This window comes from Lepidothrix coronata, unplaced genomic scaffold (assembly GCF_001604755.1).
Source record: "Lepidothrix coronata isolate B3197 unplaced genomic scaffold, Lepidothrix_coronata-1.0 Scaffold330, whole genome shotgun sequence".
Lineage (NCBI taxonomy): Eukaryota > Metazoa > Chordata > Aves > Passeriformes > Pipridae > Lepidothrix > Lepidothrix coronata.
The window spans coordinates 106,779-123,809 of record NW_016690510.1 but is presented as its reverse complement, the minus strand read 5'-3'; the positions used below and the strand labels follow the sequence as shown (position 1 = coordinate 123,809).

Sequence of the window (17,031 nt, the reverse complement as noted above, 5' to 3'; positions counted from 1 at the left end):
AAAAAATTAAAAAGTTGCAAAACAGAGCAAAGATTGTGCTGCTGTATTCCAAGGTGTACATGGAACGGGACAGGGCTCCCACACTCACCATCCTTGCAGGGTGAGCCAACTCAGAGTGAGGGTCCAGGTTGCACATGATAACTCTGTTACTCTTTGGATCTCCACAGGTTTTCCCAGTTTCTGTAACTTCTGTCTAATCTTCCATAGCTTCTTGCTGTCTAGTGAAATGCAGTTTCCATAGCTTCCACTTGAGGCTCAGACCTCCACTGCTCAGTTTGCTCCCTGGACATCTCTCCCTCTCCACACACCTTCCCTGCAGGAAGTCCCTCACTTCTGGTTTATCAGGCTCCATCCCTCCCTTGCAAAGAGCCAGTGCATTCCCTTAATGTGCCTTAATATACACCGTCCAACATGCCAGGTACAGCAGAAATATTAATTGTGTGTGGAATTGTAAAGCCCCTGGTCTCATTGCACTCTCAGCTGTTGACAGAGACCTCTCAGGACCTCACTGGGTACATTATCAGACATTAGGCTAAGAAAGAGTCTCAGGGGCACACCTACTCTCTCCTTCTGTTTTGAGGTTGCTGGGTCATGCCTTGTGTTTTCAGCCTCAGCCTGGTTCTGAGTCTCACCAGGCTGGGACCCAAATTCAAGTCCAGTCTCTGCCAGCAGTGCCTTCAGCAATCACAGACCAGCCTGGCCTATCTCATCCTCCGTCATGCCACTGCCTCTGTCCTCAGTCTGCCTTTGCTTTCAATCCCTCTTCTTTGGTTTCTGCATTAGAACTGCTGAAGCTTTTTCCTCCTCCTCCTCTTTGCCGTTCCTTGCTGCAGACACATGATCATGGATGAGTCCATTTGCCTGTTTTTCTGGAGTCAGTAGGCAAGACTGGAAAGTGTCCTGCTCAACACTTGACACTCGGGACACAGTGTCTGTGCTGAAGACCGTGCATGACCTGTCTGGCTAGCACAGTGGATCTGCCCTAACTGCAGTTTGCTCAGCATAGGCAGAGGCTTCTTAGGAGAAAACCATCAGCCTCTAAAAATGTCCTTGCTTGGAACACAAAAGGGGGATTCTCAGAGGCTGGTAATTTGGGAGAAGTTGATCCTAGGCTACTGGGCAGAAAAAGAACCATCTGGGCCAGCTCTCCTCTCTGAGGTGAGGAGTCTAGAGTGTATTCCTGGAGCACCGGCTGTTGGCCAGGTAGAGACCAATTAATTTTTGCTGTATCTGTAATGGGAAAAGTTCTGAGACAGACACAGAGCATGGCAACCACAACTGCTACAGTTAAAGTGTAATGACTGACTGGCAAATGAAAGCAGGTCTTCCTAATGGAAACTGCTATGCAGCCTTAACTTTATGCCTCTACCTGCTCCACTTACGATCTCTGCATGGAATCTAGCACAACAGGACTAAATCTAGTCACAGCCTCGAGGCATTCCTGCAATATAGCTGCTAAACATATTAAAAGCAAGTGTAACGTTGCAAAATTATTTACTCAAAGTATGGGAAATCTAGAGATTAGTCTGGCTATGGCCATGGTGCTGTTTGACTGAAGCTGGGCTCCTGCCAGGCACAGACTCTGCTATTGGATGTGCCCATGACATGGTCCATCAGACCCTGCAGCCACACACAGCCTGGGGTGGGCAAGAGCTCACGGGCAAGGAGCACCCAGGAGGCCCCAGGTGGCCTCTGCAAACATGGTCCCACAGGCTTTCCCTGACTGCAGAGCTGCCCCATGTGCTTCCGTCTTCAGCTTCCGACAGCAAAACCTGTCACAGTCATCTGCAGTGGCTATGGAAACCTGCACTCACACCTGGGGAACACATTTCAGAAGCAGACCTGGCAGAGCCATAGCTGGAGCAGTAAGAACCCAGGATCTTCATTAGCAGCAGCAAGAGCAGTCCCACGTGGATGGGTTTGCTGTTGACAAGATCTCAGAGGAGAAATTTTTGTTCCTGTAGTCTTGGACAAAGCAGGATCCTTTGACATATCTCTTTAAGGATTATTCTGCTTAGGAGAGCCAAGCCCTCCCTCCGTCCTGGGTTTGGATCCTGCTCTGGGAAAGCGATATTAGCCAAACTCTTCAGATAATTTATGGGGCTGCTAAGGCACCAGGCTGGTACCTCTTGCACTTTTAGCCTGGAAGCAGCTCTCTCCTAGTGCACTGCTCTGCCCCAGTAATTACTTGAGCTGAGTGCTCTGGATCCTTTAGTTCAGAAGACATCCATCATCTGCAGGTCACTATATGGACATGTCTCGTAGCTCTGACAGAACTAAAGAGCCTATGAGCAAACCTGATATTTTCAGAGTGTAGGATGCAGGACTCAGAGCAAAAGGGGTTATGCAGCACCGTCCACAATACAGGCTGGCACATGACTAATGCTGTCTTCAACTGGGAACATGGTCCAGTCCCTGGTACCACTGGAAACAACCTGGCTCTATTGTCTTTGTGCCCTCCCTTCAGGCACTTATCCACACTGATGAGATCCCCTGGAGCTTTCTCTTGTCCAGGCTGAAGAGTTCCAGCTCCTTCAGCCTTTCCTCGTAGGAGAGGTGCTCGGGTAATTTTTCTGTATTTAGATATTGCTATTTTGTCACCACTCAAGTTTCTCCAGCTTCAGGTCCTTGAGGCACTTTTTGTTGGGCATTTCCTTGTCTTCTGACCATTTTTGATGTCCTCTGCAAAGTTATATCAAACCTGCTTTTGCTGATTTACACTAAAGTTGCTTTTGCTGACACCTTTGCTGGTAATTCCTTAAGTGACCTGAACCACTCACGCACAGCAAGTGGCTGCAGGGGGCAGGGATGGACAACCCAGAGAGCACCCTTGTGCAAAAGGGGTCTGCTCCCCGGGATTCACCTGCAGAACATGTCCCCGTGCTCACCTCAGGGCCGTCAGCATCTGCTGCAGCACCTCTGGATGGAAACAGAAGCGGAGGAAGCACCTGGAGTCATGCTCCCAAGGGGGAAGGACCAGAAGCCCTCGGCACTGGGAGAGCTGCTGTTGGGCCAAGCAAGCCCCCAGTGTGAGCCCAGCAGAGCTCTGCACAGGGCTGATCAGAGGGGCTGTGTTGCTGTCAGGGGTCACAGCCTGCGATGAACACTGAGGTTCCTACTGCCCTGAGCCAGGGCACTTGGTGCCTCCCCACGGGGGATCACAGCTGGGGTCGTGGGGCAGCCCCCGAGGTGCTCGTGTGCTGGGGAGAGGATGAGGTTTGCCTTTGAGTGTCACATCCAGCCCTAAGGTCCTTTGGAACCCCCAACCACCACCCATCCCACAGGGTGAAACACCATCATCACTGCCAAACAACTGAGATCTCAAAGCTAAAGCTCGTGAGAGAAATGGAGTAAGAGCAAATATTTAAGCAACATTATAAATGCAGCATCACCATTTATTCCAGAATGTCTTTCTCAGAAAGCAGTACAGGCAGGAGATTCAGAGCTCAAAGCTGACAGAACTAGTACAAACCAGTGGGGCCAAAATGAAGGAAACTAAGGGGAAGTCAGAGGTGTCAATGAGGTGTCAATGGAGTGAGCAGCGTTGGGAAGGGAAACTGGGGCTCATTATCCTGGGCCGAACACAGTCCCGGCAGTGACAGCACAGTGCAGAGGAACGACAAGACTGTGGTTCATAGATCTGTAATTAATCAGTCTGATCTCTTTGGGACTGGGCTGACCACCGTGCAGGATGAACCCTGCTCTGGGCTAGGGCAAAGCCTACAGTGATTTTTAAAAAAACTAGAGATAAGAAATCTACATCCACCATGACAAGCTGTTCTAAGATGCAATTAACTAGAAGATTAATTGCACTTGCTATTAAAAATGTGTTTCATTTCTAATTCTAATTTCTGTGTTTGCCCAGCTCCAATTTCCAGCCACTGGGTCTAATTTTACCTCCAAGTGCCACTCGGAAAGCCTGGCAGTGCTGAATGGACGCTGCAGGGAGGTTTGGCAAGGCACAGCAGGGTCCAGCAGCAGGTGGCAGGAGGTGATGGAGGGTCCCTCAGTTCTCCATGGGAGTGGGATCCTAGCCCCTCCCACCCTGTGAACCTGGCACTGGAGAACAGGAGCCCACACTTGCACACAGAACTCCAAGGAGCAACCATGGTGTGCCCAACCCCAACCCCTCTGCAGCTCCTGCTGCCAAGGAGTCACTGCAGCCCATCACCCACCCACGGTGCTCCTCTGAACCTCCCCAACTTCTCAAACTTTCTGACACCTCAACCCCGAAGCAGGATGCCCCAGCAGCAGAGAGGGCAGAGACCTGCAGGTGCTGGGCCCAAGCCCCAGGTGACTGTGTGCCACACACATTCTGCATAACGAAAACCAAGAACTCAGTGTATATTTCTGCTCTGCATTTGAAACAACAATGTGTAATATTCATATTTTACAGTGGTAATGAAATACTTTCTATTCCATCAGTAATTAAGGAAGATGCTAAACTGTGTAAGTAACAATTTTTATAATGTGCAGGAGAAGAGCTTACATCCAAGAGTACTTAACTGGCTAATGAATTCACTAAACCATTTATTTTTTTCTTTATAACAAATCATGGCACACTGGGGAACTTAAGATTACTGGGGGGAAAAAATCTGATGTCTTGTCAGTATTTAAGTGTTCACATGGATATCCAGGAAATTACAGACCAGTTAGTTCAACATACATCTCTAGCCAGTCACAGACAAGCAACCAAAGGATGTCCTGGGTAAATTAGCAAAAGCTAGAATCCAATTTAACCTAATTCAAAAAAGGTACTTTCAAATGATTTTATGTAACTTTTCTGTAAGCCTAGAAGTTTGATACAGCTAATGAGAGACAGAGTATGCTTAGATTCCTGTAAGTCATTTGACTTAGTTCTGCAGGACATTCTAATATGAAAAATTAGCTGTATGCTGCAGGCAGTGGGCTCAGCATTAAGAGATCCAAAAGAACTGGGTGACTGAGAAGACTTATCCTACACAGCCATTTGACAGGTGTATTTCCAGCTCTATTCTCTTTGCATATCAATGTTACAAGTTGTTAGCAATCAGTGAGAAATAAAGAACAGTTGCTGATAAAATTACTGGAGTGGATAAAAATGAATTGTTGGGATGGTAAAAGTAATATGTGGCACTTACTCAAGACAACCTGATCTTGGTTGCTGGAAACACCAGGTACATGAACAGGCTGATTTGTGCCTCCAAGTATAAGGTGCAACATACAGGAAAGAAGAATGGGGCTTCACTTTAAATCAAAGACAGCATCCCCGACAGTAATGAGTCTGAGAAACATTAAAGGTTGTGACATGTGCCACCTGAGCACAGAAAACACTGAATTCAGGGCAGCGCTGCCCAGGCCTCCTCTGGGGCTGTGCAAATGGTCAAGTGATGTCAAATACAAATCCAAGGTTCCTGAGCATTGGTGTGGATCTCACATCCACAACAGAACAACCCTTAGACAATCACAGCCAAACCCCCTTTTGAGTGCTGTGCACAGCTGTCCTCCCTCCATCTCCAGAGGATGCACTGGGACCAGTAAGAGCCCAGGGAAAGCCTGTGGGTGTAGTAGGGGCTGGGTGACAGCTTCCACACAGGAACAGCACAGCTGAATAGAATTCCAGCCTGAGTAAGGAGAGAAGGGGCAGGGATCTGTATAATTCTGAATAATATGATGAAGAGGAACAGACAATAGGTATCCATATATTCTTGGAAAACAAGAGTTAAAGGGCATCAAATGAAACACAACGGTAACAGCAGAAAGATAAATAAAAGGAGGTGATCAACACACTGTGCAATTCAGCTCTCCTTGCCACAAGGACATCAGAATGCTCAAACATACACAGGTCCAAAAAGTGACCATTCAAATTTATGGCAGAAAAACCAAATCTCTCCACAACCAATAAATACAAAGCTGCCTTTTTGACTCAAAAGTGACTACAATGTAGATTACAAGTGTAGGGTGGGGACGGACATGCCGGGGAAGAGCTTTTCTCTACTTGCTTTGTCTGTTGCCCTTCTGTAAATACCACTATGGTTTACTAGTCTGCTCCTTTTATGGCCTGCCACCCTCTTTCCCAAGGAACAGGAAAGATCAAGTAAGAGTCAAGCAGGTGCTCGAGGTTGGGAAGCTGCAGGGAGGTGCTGATTCTGCTGATCTCCCAGAAGAGGGTACCAGGGATGGGCAGTGCTTTGGCTCCACAGGGAGGGTCAGAGCAGGATCCAGGGGCTGCCGCTGGGCTGGGATTGAAACTTCTATCTAGAACTGGGATGATGTTTTACCCCTGAGCACACCACTCAGATGGTTGCACTGAGAATGCAGTGATGGACTTGCACCTTTCCAGCAGTCCTGAGAGTGCCTCTTGCCATGACAAACCCAGCTGGATGCTGAAGCAGGAGCAGTAGCCTGTGTCTAAGACACATTCCCAGCAAATCCAGCAGCTTCCTGTGCCTGCAGCAGCTGGGAAAAACACACCAGAACCACACGCCCCTGTGCTAACAATGCCTCATGCTCGCTGTCCTCAGTGGAGGCCACAACCTTCCCACTCAGGATGGTTACACTTCCCTGGCAAAACTGTCCGAGCAAGTACACCCAATCCTGCATTAGGAATTTCCTATTCTGACACCTGAGAAAATAGCAGAGCCTGTTAAATTGCCAGAATGTGCTCTGGGCCATTAAACCTTTTTAAGTCTCTTCTTGTAAATGTTTTTGAAAATCAGTTGCTAATAAATTAGCATAACCGAGTTAAACTTGGAGCATTTGCTCTTAGTCCGCTCTTAGCTCAAACCTTTTTGCTTGTTTCAGCTTGAAAAAAGTGCTAAAGCTTTTCTGGTGGGTTGATTGGAATTGTTTTTTTTTCCCCCAGTAATCCTGGTCCCTCTGTAAAAGGTTCCCCCCTTTTCCTACCAGCCTCACATTCCTTGAAGTTATCCTGTGGTACCACAAACAGTGAACTCACGCCCTTTCAGTTTCAGTGGGAACACAGACAAAATTCAGTCTATGAAGACTGTGCCCAGGGATGGCTTGTCCCTCTCTCAGCCCTCTGACCTCAGCCCTCCCACGCACACTGGGACACCCTGCCTGCAAACCCAGTGGCTCTGAGAAGAGCCCTGGAAATGCACCTGCAGCCTCACACGGGTCCTTCACTGCAGCAGGTGCCCGTCTGGGCCGTAACACCTTCATCCAAGGAGGACTGGGATGTGCCAGGAGCTGACCAGCCTGCTTGTGCAGGAGCTCCCTGTGCCCTCGTGTGTGCAGAAACCAAACCCTGCGGGTTCTCCTCTTCCCACTGGAGCTGTCCTCATCGCCCAGTGCAGAGCAGCCTCAGGACTGGCAAAAGCAGCCAGCCAGACCCCAGGAATGCCTGTAAGCTTAACAGCTGCAAGTTAACAACTACAAAATAAAGCAAACCATTAAATTCAACCTTTCCCTCTCCTTAAGGTGATATTATTTTAGTGCCTGAGCATGCTTTACTGATCACAGGCATAGGGACAGTGCTGGAGAGAAGGACCATACACCTGCCACATGTGCTGCTCTGCATTCTGCCTTCAGACTGGGACACTGGGTCAGGCTAAGGCAATTCCAGACTCTGCTGCCACCAAAAGGAACGGGCCCTCCTTTTTCTGCTCCTTGTCCAGCCACAGACATCATCTGGCTAAAAATGAACTCTCTAAAGTGCTGATTAGACTTTGGGAACAAGACCACTGGACCTGATCCTATAAACAAATCACCTGAGCAGACAAGCCAGCTCAGCCAGAGGAAGGAGGTGACTTCAGGCTGGGTTCCTGCACTGGTTTGAGGGAAATGCACTTACTGGTCTGTGGTGAGAGGGTGGGCCATTATCACAGTATTTTAAAAGCTTTGGCTCCCCTGCTTACTTCATCCCATCATGGTTTGTCACATCGAGCCAACACCTTACCTCTCTGCCCCTGGATGCCATAAAACACATCGTTAAACCTTTTTGAGATATACTACTGCAGTAGTACCTACACACAGGCAGCCACAACTGCTTTCCCAACACCTTTTGTGTGCTTGTACCACATAGACACATCCCTCTTGTATCCTGTTAGCATTCCTGCTGTGGTGCATCAGGAATGGCATGATGAACTTCGTGGAGGGATTTTGGGCTCACCACCTTAGAGCAGTAGGGCCTTGGCTGTGTAAGGTGACAATAACTGGGGGCACAGAGCTACACCCCATGTCCCCACAGAGGCAGGAACAGACACCAGCATTGGGTCTGTCAAACCCCTTCACCCACATTCCAGTGTCCTGGCACTGACGTGGCCACAAACAGAGGCCTTGCAGGACAAGTGCAGTGAGAGGAGGGACCCTCAGTGCTGCTCTGGGTACCTGTGCCAGCCACAGCAGTTCAGGTACTCCTTGAGGCAGAAGCAGAAATGGAGTTCACTCTCAGCAGATCTTTAAAGAGTAGCTGGTACTTTGCTTTCTTTACAACTGTGTCCCTTTACCTTGTCTGGAGTGTGGTGCAACCCAGGCAGCAAGCACACAGTCCCATACGGTGCTCAGGGGTGGCTGCTCTGTGCCCAGGAGACCAGAGTTCTCAGGGAACGTTCCTCCTCACCCTGCAGTCGGGTCCTCAGTGCTGCACAAGCACTGCTGTCCTGACCCAAGCTGCTAAACCAGGTAACCCAGACAAAGTACCTCCATGAAAAGGGATTGTTTGGGACCCGCAGCTCCACACCCACCACACATTTCCCTCTGACAAGCAGGTTCACAGGTCCAAAAGCGCACATGACACCGCCCGTGGCACAGCACATGCGTGAGCTCTGTCAGGACAGTCTTCAAGGCAAGGCAGAAGTTGTACCCAGGTAGGTACAACTGTACCTTTGGGTACAGATTGTAAACAACTTGACTAAAGACAGGATCCCAACAACTGCCCAAGGCACCAGAGCTGCCTGGTAAAGGTTAGAGTTTTTAGATTTGGGATAGGGAGACTTATATCCTACAACTAAGCCTATGATCCATGCGGTGTACTTGCTCCTAGTCCCACAAAATGCCCTAATCACCATATCTTCATTTTCTTATTCTGGAGTCTGTCCTGAGTAATATGGACAAACAGAATGCTCCAAAACAGGTACATGAGGCAGAGCACAAGACTGACTGGGACACAGTGACAGGCGTGGCACAGAGGGCTGATGTGGCCTGGCAGGAGGGGGTGAGAGGAAGGGGATAGCTGGGAAGGCACCGATTGCATCAGTGGGGATGGAACATCTTCGCAGAAAAGCACAGCGAGACTGGAATCACAGCCCTTAGTAGAGAACATCCTCGAAGCCGAGCAGCAGGAACTGGTGCAGGGCACTTGGCAGGTGCAGCTGGGACAGGACCAGAAGCAGCCGGCCCTCCAGGAGGGTCCTGAGGGTGCAGCGAGCCAGGTGCTGCAAGGAGCGAGGTCTGTGCTCCAGGGAGAAGAGAGACTGGTAGAAAAGTGGATATTTCTACAGAGGGAAGAGAGGACCACAGGCAGAAAAAACTGAAGATATCATCCTGGTAGCAGAGGTAGAACCAGACACCCATTTGCCTTACTCACTGCTGTGCATCCTCCCTGTCCCCAACAGTGCCATCCCTGTGTCCTGCAATTTCCTGCCCACCCGCACCAGCCCCAGTTGACCCTGCGCCCCCATCTCCAGATCCTGGACATGTGTTCTCCAGCCAACAGCAGGCTCTTGTTCCCTCACCTGTACGACCTCCACCGGAACTGCTTCCACCCAGTCCTCGGAGACGCGCACGTGGGTGTAGCTGTTCACCAGGGCCTCGATGACGCGTGGGCAGGTGTGGCAGTACCGCAGCACCTGCCAGGGAGAGAGCAGGTGAACACCATCAGGTAAGGTCCTGCAGGCCCCACTGTCACCACCTAGAATGCTGCTCAAACCCAGATGTGGTAAATCTGGGGAACTCGCATCCTTCCCTTGTGCCAACCCAGGAGAGCAAAGCAGGCACAAAGCTCCAGAGCGTCCCTCCTGTGAAGAGGGTGACTGAGCCATCACCCAACATGCACAGCACAGCTGCTTTCAGCACAACTGGGTCCCCACAACCTCTCCTCAGACAGAGACCAGTGCACGCGACTAGGACGATGATCTCAATCGGCCTCACTGCTGCAATTAGCTTGTAAGCACCAATGCTCTGCTGTACACCAGACTCCTTTCCTCATGTTTTGGTGGTTGAAGCATGAGCCATTCTGAGTCAGGGACTGACACCTGTTTTATGAGCAGCCAGACCATGGTACTCTGTGCCTCTGTTGAGGGCTGCACTTGGGTCTCAGGAATACAGGATTGTGCCTGTTTGGCACAGGGCTGCAGAGACATCCCGTCCCCATGTCCTAAGCAGTGTTGTGCCCATGCCAGAGGCTGCACAGAGCAGCAGAAGACGTCACACTTACTTGTACAATGTGTCTCTGGTGTGTCCCATGTCCATGCAGGTACAGGTGACACACTGACTCTGCGTACCTCACAGCAGTGCAGCCTTTGAGCACAGCCCACCCAGGCACAGTCGAACAGAGACAGATCCCCCAGCTCTGGGCTCCTGCTCCCCACGGCCCTGGCCAGCAGTAGCTGTCAGAGTCTATTCTGGCTGTACCAGTGATCCTCATTATCTGGCGTTAATAGGAGATTAATTAGTGTTAATTGTTGATTTTCCTGTATTTTCCCAAAGGGGAGAGCAATCTGCTGATCTCCGGGCTGGGTAATTATTGCACTGCTCAGGAATTAAGACAGGAAATTAACCCTTTATCTGCTGGTGTCTCCCAGAGACAGCAGGAGCTGGAGGGTGTGCCCCTGAGAGGAAATACCTCCAGAGGAAAAGGGCCAACACTTTCCAGAGCAAGTGATTATGGAAACCGGGTGAGTACTGTCCACACAGTTTAGCAGACAGAAGCAGGAGAGTCCTACAGGAGAAGTCATCAGGGATTCCCATACCAGAAATGACAGTTCTGTCTCCCCAGTCCCTGGGCAGAGCAAGCAGGACAGCAAGCAGGCTGCGATGGAAGGAACCCTGCTGTGACCCTCGCTCACACTGGGGCCCTGATGTCCACAGCCTTCCCCTCCCACCAGTCTCCGCACCTTAAGGAGGGAGCCCGGCCAGATGCGGACAGCGCCGTGGTTGAGCAGGGCTCGCACCACGAGCTCCGGGCGATGCTGCAGTTTGTAAGCAGCTACTTGCAGGATATTGTGCAGGGCCGTGTTGCCGCCGTAGTTCATGACATTGACGTTTGCGCCCCAGGCCAGCAGTAGCTCTGTGATTTGAGCATTAGCATTCTTGCAGGCCAGGTGAAGCGGGTGCTGCCTGTCCCGATCGGCAGCGTTGATGCTGGCACCACTCTCCACCAGCAGCTGGCACACCCGGTAGTAGCGGTCCATGTCATGGGGCTCATGGTGCTGAGCACAGGCAGCATTCAGTGGTGTTTGTCCCTCCTCATTCTTTGCCTCCAACTCTGCCCCATGGCGCAGAAGCAGCTGGATGTGCTCTGCCAGGCCGTGCCGTGCTGCCACATGCAGGGCTGTGTCATCCTCCTCCTCTGTCCGACTGTTGGCACTGGCACCATGCTGCAGCAGCAGCCGGACACACCTGCGTGGGCCAAGGTGACTTGATGACCTACTCATCTCCATCTCCCATCCTACCTCCCAGCCCCCACATCTGTACCATTCCACAGCTTTCACTTGTCCCAAGAGTGAAAAATCCCTGCTCCTCATGCCCTGGAGCAGCACTTTTAAGCCATGATGACTGGTGAGCAGAGATACTGTTGCCTAATCCAAGCTAACTCCTGCACAGAAGTCTTAAAGTGTTGTCCCACTCGGCACCTGCTCATCTGCCCACTGGATCTGCATGGGAATGCCCTGAGTCACACAATGTGATCATTGGCTCTCGGTGGACGGGCCAGAGAGCAGCACCTGGCTCAGCTGTGTCAGCTAAGGACTTGAGCTTGCAGTCACCTGTATGACCTCAGAGGTGATCCTGGCCCAGGAACAGGCACCAAGGCCGTCTCATTCAGCTGCACCCACCAGCAGGGATGAGGAGGGGCCCCTCCTACGTGGGATGAGACTCGAGGGGGAGGAGGGTCAGCTGTGCCCCCGGGGCAGAACTCACTCAATGGAGTCTGGGCTCTTGCAGAGGTGCAGGGGCCTGTAGCCATCCTCAGAGACAGCCTCGGGGTCGGCTCCGGAGCCCAGCAGCAGGCGCACGCAGTCGGTGCTGGCGGCTGCACAAGCCTCGTGCAGGGCCGTCTTGCCCCCCGGGGCAAAGTCAACGGCAGCGCCCCGGAGCAGCAGGAGCTGCAGGCAGTCGGTGTAGCCCCGGCTGGCCGTGATGTGCAGGGGTGTGGTGAGCTCCTGCTCATAGCTCAGAGACCACAGTCCTGCAAGGAAAGAGAGGTCAGGGAGCCACATCCAGCCACAGTACACAAAGACCTGCCCTTTCCCACAGGGTACCTGATGTATGTCCCCCCTAAGAGACTTGGGTTTCTCCTCAAAGTCCCTTCCCTGCAAGGCCCCTGTATTTGGAGTGACCGGCCAAAGGCAGAGATCTGTGGAAGGCTCTCAGGCTGCACAGCCCTGCTGACATGGAGCTCCAGGGAGCAGGAGCCCAGGGCAGAGGCTGTTTCCAGGCAGTGTGCTCCTCACCTGCAGCCCAGGTGGGCACATGGGGTTTCTGTTGTCAGAAGCACGGTGGAAGAAGGGCTTGGGGCACCGTTGGGGCTGAAGGCAGTGAGGTGGCTGGGATGAGCACCATGCATGAAGCATCACAAACACAAGGAACCGGGCAGTAAAACAGAGAGGTGTCAGAGCCAGCTGCCACACACACAGAAGATTCAGCTGAGCCCTGATAAGGGTGCAGACAGCAAGATTCAGCAGAGATGGACATCTAGGGCCCGGGAGAGCAAGGGGCTGAAATGGATCAGCTCTCAAAGATGCTGACCCAACTGGAACCATTGCTGAGCTGGAAAACAGCCTGCAGATGCTACAGGAAAAGGGCTCCTTAACCCAGACTTCTGGCTGCCCACCCAGGCTGGGCTGGAGGACATGGCCCAAACTGCACAGCATGTTCAGCGCTACATCCTCTCAGCTCCTTCTTACAGAAGCAGCATGTGGTCAACTGTGTTTCCCAGGTCCAGGTTTAAGCTGAACCATCTGGAGGACCTAACACAGGGCTGTGACCATCCCTTGTCCAGCACAACAACAGGACCCAGCAGCCCAGCACACACACAGAGCACAGGCACACAGAGCTTAGCTGCAGGGCTGGTCACAGAGATTGACTCCCCTTTGCCCCGTGGGGAACCCAAGCAGTTCCCAAGCCCTTACACAACTCCTGTGAGAGGGGCCAGGTTTCCTGGGTGCACCCTGTGCTTCAGACACACATGCACACTTTCACAAGATGCACAGGAGAACCTGACCACATCCCTGTGCTCTCACTTCCCTTTGCACTCCTCCATAACCCAAGCAGCTCCTGTAACACACAATTCCAACAACAGCAATGTCCCACAGCTCATGCCAGAGGCTGAGCCCCACTGCCCCCACATACTCAGCCCACGGGGGTTGAACCGGTAGTTCTTCCACTCTTCCAGGTCACTGGTGTCAAACACAGCACTGGGGCTCAGGTTGTTCTGAGGGTTGCTGAGGATCTCGGCCACAATCTCCTGATCCCCAGTCAACAGGGCCTCCCAGTACACCTGGGCAGGGCCAGCTACCTGCTGCGTGCGGATGGGCTCCCGGCTCTCATCTCCTCTGCCTGTGATGCTGCCCATGACAAGCACCCTGACCCTTCTCAGAGACCAGGGCAGGACCTGCTGGCGCACCCCAGCCAGGCTCCGAGCCTGTGGGCACAGCCCCACCAGCACCCTGTGTTCTGGCCGAGGGGCTGCCTGCCTGCCCAGGGTGCTCCGCAGGGAGGGGGGACATGTCACACCCCTCTTTGGCACTGGTTGGGCACAGCTCAGGTCTCAGCTAATCTATTCTGGGAAACCTTGTGACCAAACACAGGCCAAGAGGCCGATAAAAGCTCTCTGCTCACACAGCAGTACCTCTGCAGTGCCCCACCGTGAAGGGAAAGCCCCAAGCAGGGCAGGGGGACCTGAAGGGTAGAAATGGGGACAGGACATCACTAAGACAGCAGAGAGGGAAGTTGTCTCATGCTCAACCAGTCTGCTGTCATCCAGTGCTGCCCAGACCACAACAGCACAACCCCACCAGTCCTCTGCTCTGTGCACATCTCCACGCCCTCACCCACCCTTCTGTTCCATGCATAACTCCTTGCCTTCACCCACCCCTCTGCTCCATGCACATCTCCAGCACTGCACACCCACTTCCCAGTTCCACCTGAGCTCTTGGCACTAGTCAGGTTTTTAAACAAGCCATAGGACAGTTCCTTATAATCAAAGCCAAAGGAGAGTTAGAAATAGTCATGAGGATCGGAAATATTGAAGGTAATTATCCTTTAGACTCCTTTCTTCTTTTCCTTGATATCCAGCTTTGCAGAGAGCCCCTGCATGACTTCAGTGCTCCCTTTCCATCCTTGGGCACTCTCCCCACTCGAGGTTGCTCACTGCTGGCATGTCACCTGAGATGGAGTTTTCCTCCAGCCCCCCTTGGCTGTGCACACCCACCCTGCCCACTGAACAATGTGCATTACTAACTCACTGTGTGTTTTGTTGACAATGTGTGTTCTAGAGAACACATCAAACTGCATGGAAGGCTACTAAGTGTTCGGTCTAATTTTGTCATAGAACTACTTAGATCATGCAGCTAAACACAAGTTAAGTGACCCCAATAGATCACCAAGCAAAAATTACCAGGGGACCAGAGCAGAGTGTAAGACAGGGAACTTTACCCTTCTCAGTAATGAAAATAAATGAGCAAGTTCTATACTGACAGTCTCCAGCTCATTCTATCTCAGCATTCACCCTCACTAACTAAAATTCTGCTTGTGAAAGGGTAAAAAGAAGGAAGCGTCTGGCAGATGTTCTCACCTGATGGAACCCTATATTTCTCCAAAGATAGAAGCAGACATCTCAGAAAAGCTTGAGGTTCCCAGTCACCCACCAGGGAGGCAGAAAGCTGTATCAGTTAACATCAGTGACACTAGACAGTTTACACTTCCTTTTTAAAATATCAACAGGGGTGACTTGGGAAAGACCAGGTCACTAGAACCTAATGTGAAGGTCATTGGCTGGGTCAGTTTTAAGAATCTGAGCCTACAGACCAGTGAGATACAGAGCCAAGCCTCAGGTAACACAAAGGTTTATTTTGGTTTTTGTTCTACATCCTCAGCTGATAAATTTGGCAGCACATTTTCGTTCTGCGCTTGATGAATTTGGTTGGATTTTTCACATCTTGGTGATAAGAACAATTTCTGTGCAAGATCGTTTTACATCATCTGTTCCGTTTTCTCTGGTGCAAGACAGTTATGACCCCTCCACACCTGACACTCCTAAATTCTGGGAGTCTGCCTGTACCATGTCACTAACAGACAGCAGGAAGGACAGAGGAATGTCCAGGCTGCTCAGTACACCTCTCCCTTGAACACATCAGCTGCCCTGCTTGCTGAGAAACTCATAGATGACATCAATGAGGAGGGAAGTAAAAGGGACCACAGAATGTGGAAGAATGCGTGGTAGCCACAAGATGTGCCTGGGCAAGGTACAGTGAGGTGTACAGATGGGAGGAAACACCAAGGATGATTAGGTCCTACCTTCTGTCACTCAGGACAAGCTTGCTTCCACCATCTTTCTTCCAGGTTGGATTTCTACTCCCCTCGTGAAATCCATCTCATGGAACAGAACAGCTTTCTGACACCTTCTCACTCAGGCACTCCCTCTATCTGACACATTTACCATCTATCCCAGCAGTCTCTATCCAGACAAGCCTGATGATGTGCCCCACTGACAGCCCTTCCAAGGGCCCTATTCTCACCATTTCCTCATAGGTCTGTCTCTGGTCATCTTTAACAAGCCTGCTACCATTTGTTCTACAGCCTTGGAATCCTCCTTCCTCATCCAAAAGCCATTCTTCCCAAATACCTGTTCCACCACCAGGGATTCCTCTCAACACTTTTCTGAGGAGCCCATGCCCTTTCTCTGGGCCACATCCTGGGCACTTTCTGTTCCCCATGTCCCAGCCCCACACACCCACCACGTTTCCTGCTAGTCCAGCGCAGCACATCACCCCTGGTCTCAATGACGAGATTGATGGCTGCGCTCTTGGTGAAGTACTTCTGCACCGTGTCCAGGTCTCCAGTGAAGAGTGCATTCTGGACCAGCAGATCCCGGCACTCCAGTGGCTCCAGGCGGCTGTGCTGGCAGCCCTGGCCATTGGGGCTCAGGCTGTGCTCACTGCGGTGGCACCGGGACCTTGCACGGGGAGGATACTTCCAGTGATCCGGCTGCAGCAAGTGCTGCGTGGCAGAGCTGAGGGGGAAGGTGCAGTCCATCATGGGGAACAAACTGGACAACTCTGAGCCACACAGTAAACAAGCTGCTGCAGGAAAGAGCCTTTGTCCAAGGGTTTGACCTTTGCAGGTTGCTCCTGGGTTCCAGCTCCCCAGCGTCCGGCTGGATTCAGGCATAGGCCTGACTCACCCAGTATAAATAGTCCAGCTTGGCAGCTCCTCGTCACCACCTCCCTTATTTTCAGCTGCTGGGTGCAATCACCAGCACAGAGTAGGCACAGATTAGGTAGCAGGCAGCCTGGAATCACTGTCTATGTGCTCGTTTGCTCTGCCAAGTCCCTGCTCTGCTCTGCGCTACTGCAAGAAAGGAACAGATGAGGGGGGACAACCACAGAGCTTGGGAAAGATCTGGAGCAGACACAGTATCAGAAGCCATAAGGGACTGAGGACAGAGCCCTTCCCTGAAACAACTCCACAGGGACAAAAAGACCCTCACAAGTCCCACATACTGCTCTGAGAACCAGTCCCTTCCCTGGGGCAGTGAGGCCCTGCCTCACCCCCTCCTTTGCTGCAGGACCTGCCCAGGAGTCAGGTAGGGGCCCTCAGTGGGTCCTTTCTGTCCTGTTTCTAGAGCAAAACCAAAAAGTCAACAGGTCCAAG

At 51.6% G+C, this 17,031-nt stretch overlaps 1 protein-coding gene across 2 annotated transcripts; it reads right to left on the bottom strand.

The window, feature by feature from the left end:
• Nucleotides 1-3,374: 3,374 nt before the first annotated feature.
• Nucleotides 3,375-16,563, bottom strand: ASB10 (ankyrin repeat and SOCS box containing 10). 2 transcript variants are annotated; one of them, XM_017838281.1, is made up of 5 exons: nucleotides 16,116-16,563; nucleotides 12,079-12,346; nucleotides 11,055-11,559; nucleotides 9,675-9,788; nucleotides 3,375-9,434 (listed from the first exon to the last, which is right to left on the bottom strand). In XM_017838281.1, exons 1-5 carry the CDS (start codon nucleotides 16,546-16,548, stop codon nucleotides 9,249-9,251), a joined length of 1,506 nt encoding a protein of 501 aa, XP_017693770.1. In that variant the 5' UTR covers nucleotides 16,549-16,563; the 3' UTR covers nucleotides 3,375-9,248. The 2 variants fall into 2 exon arrangements, with proteins under 2 accessions (XP_017693770.1, XP_017693771.1); XM_017838282.1 differs by having other exon boundaries at nucleotides 3,375-5,263.
• Nucleotides 16,564-17,031: the final 468 nt, after the last annotated feature.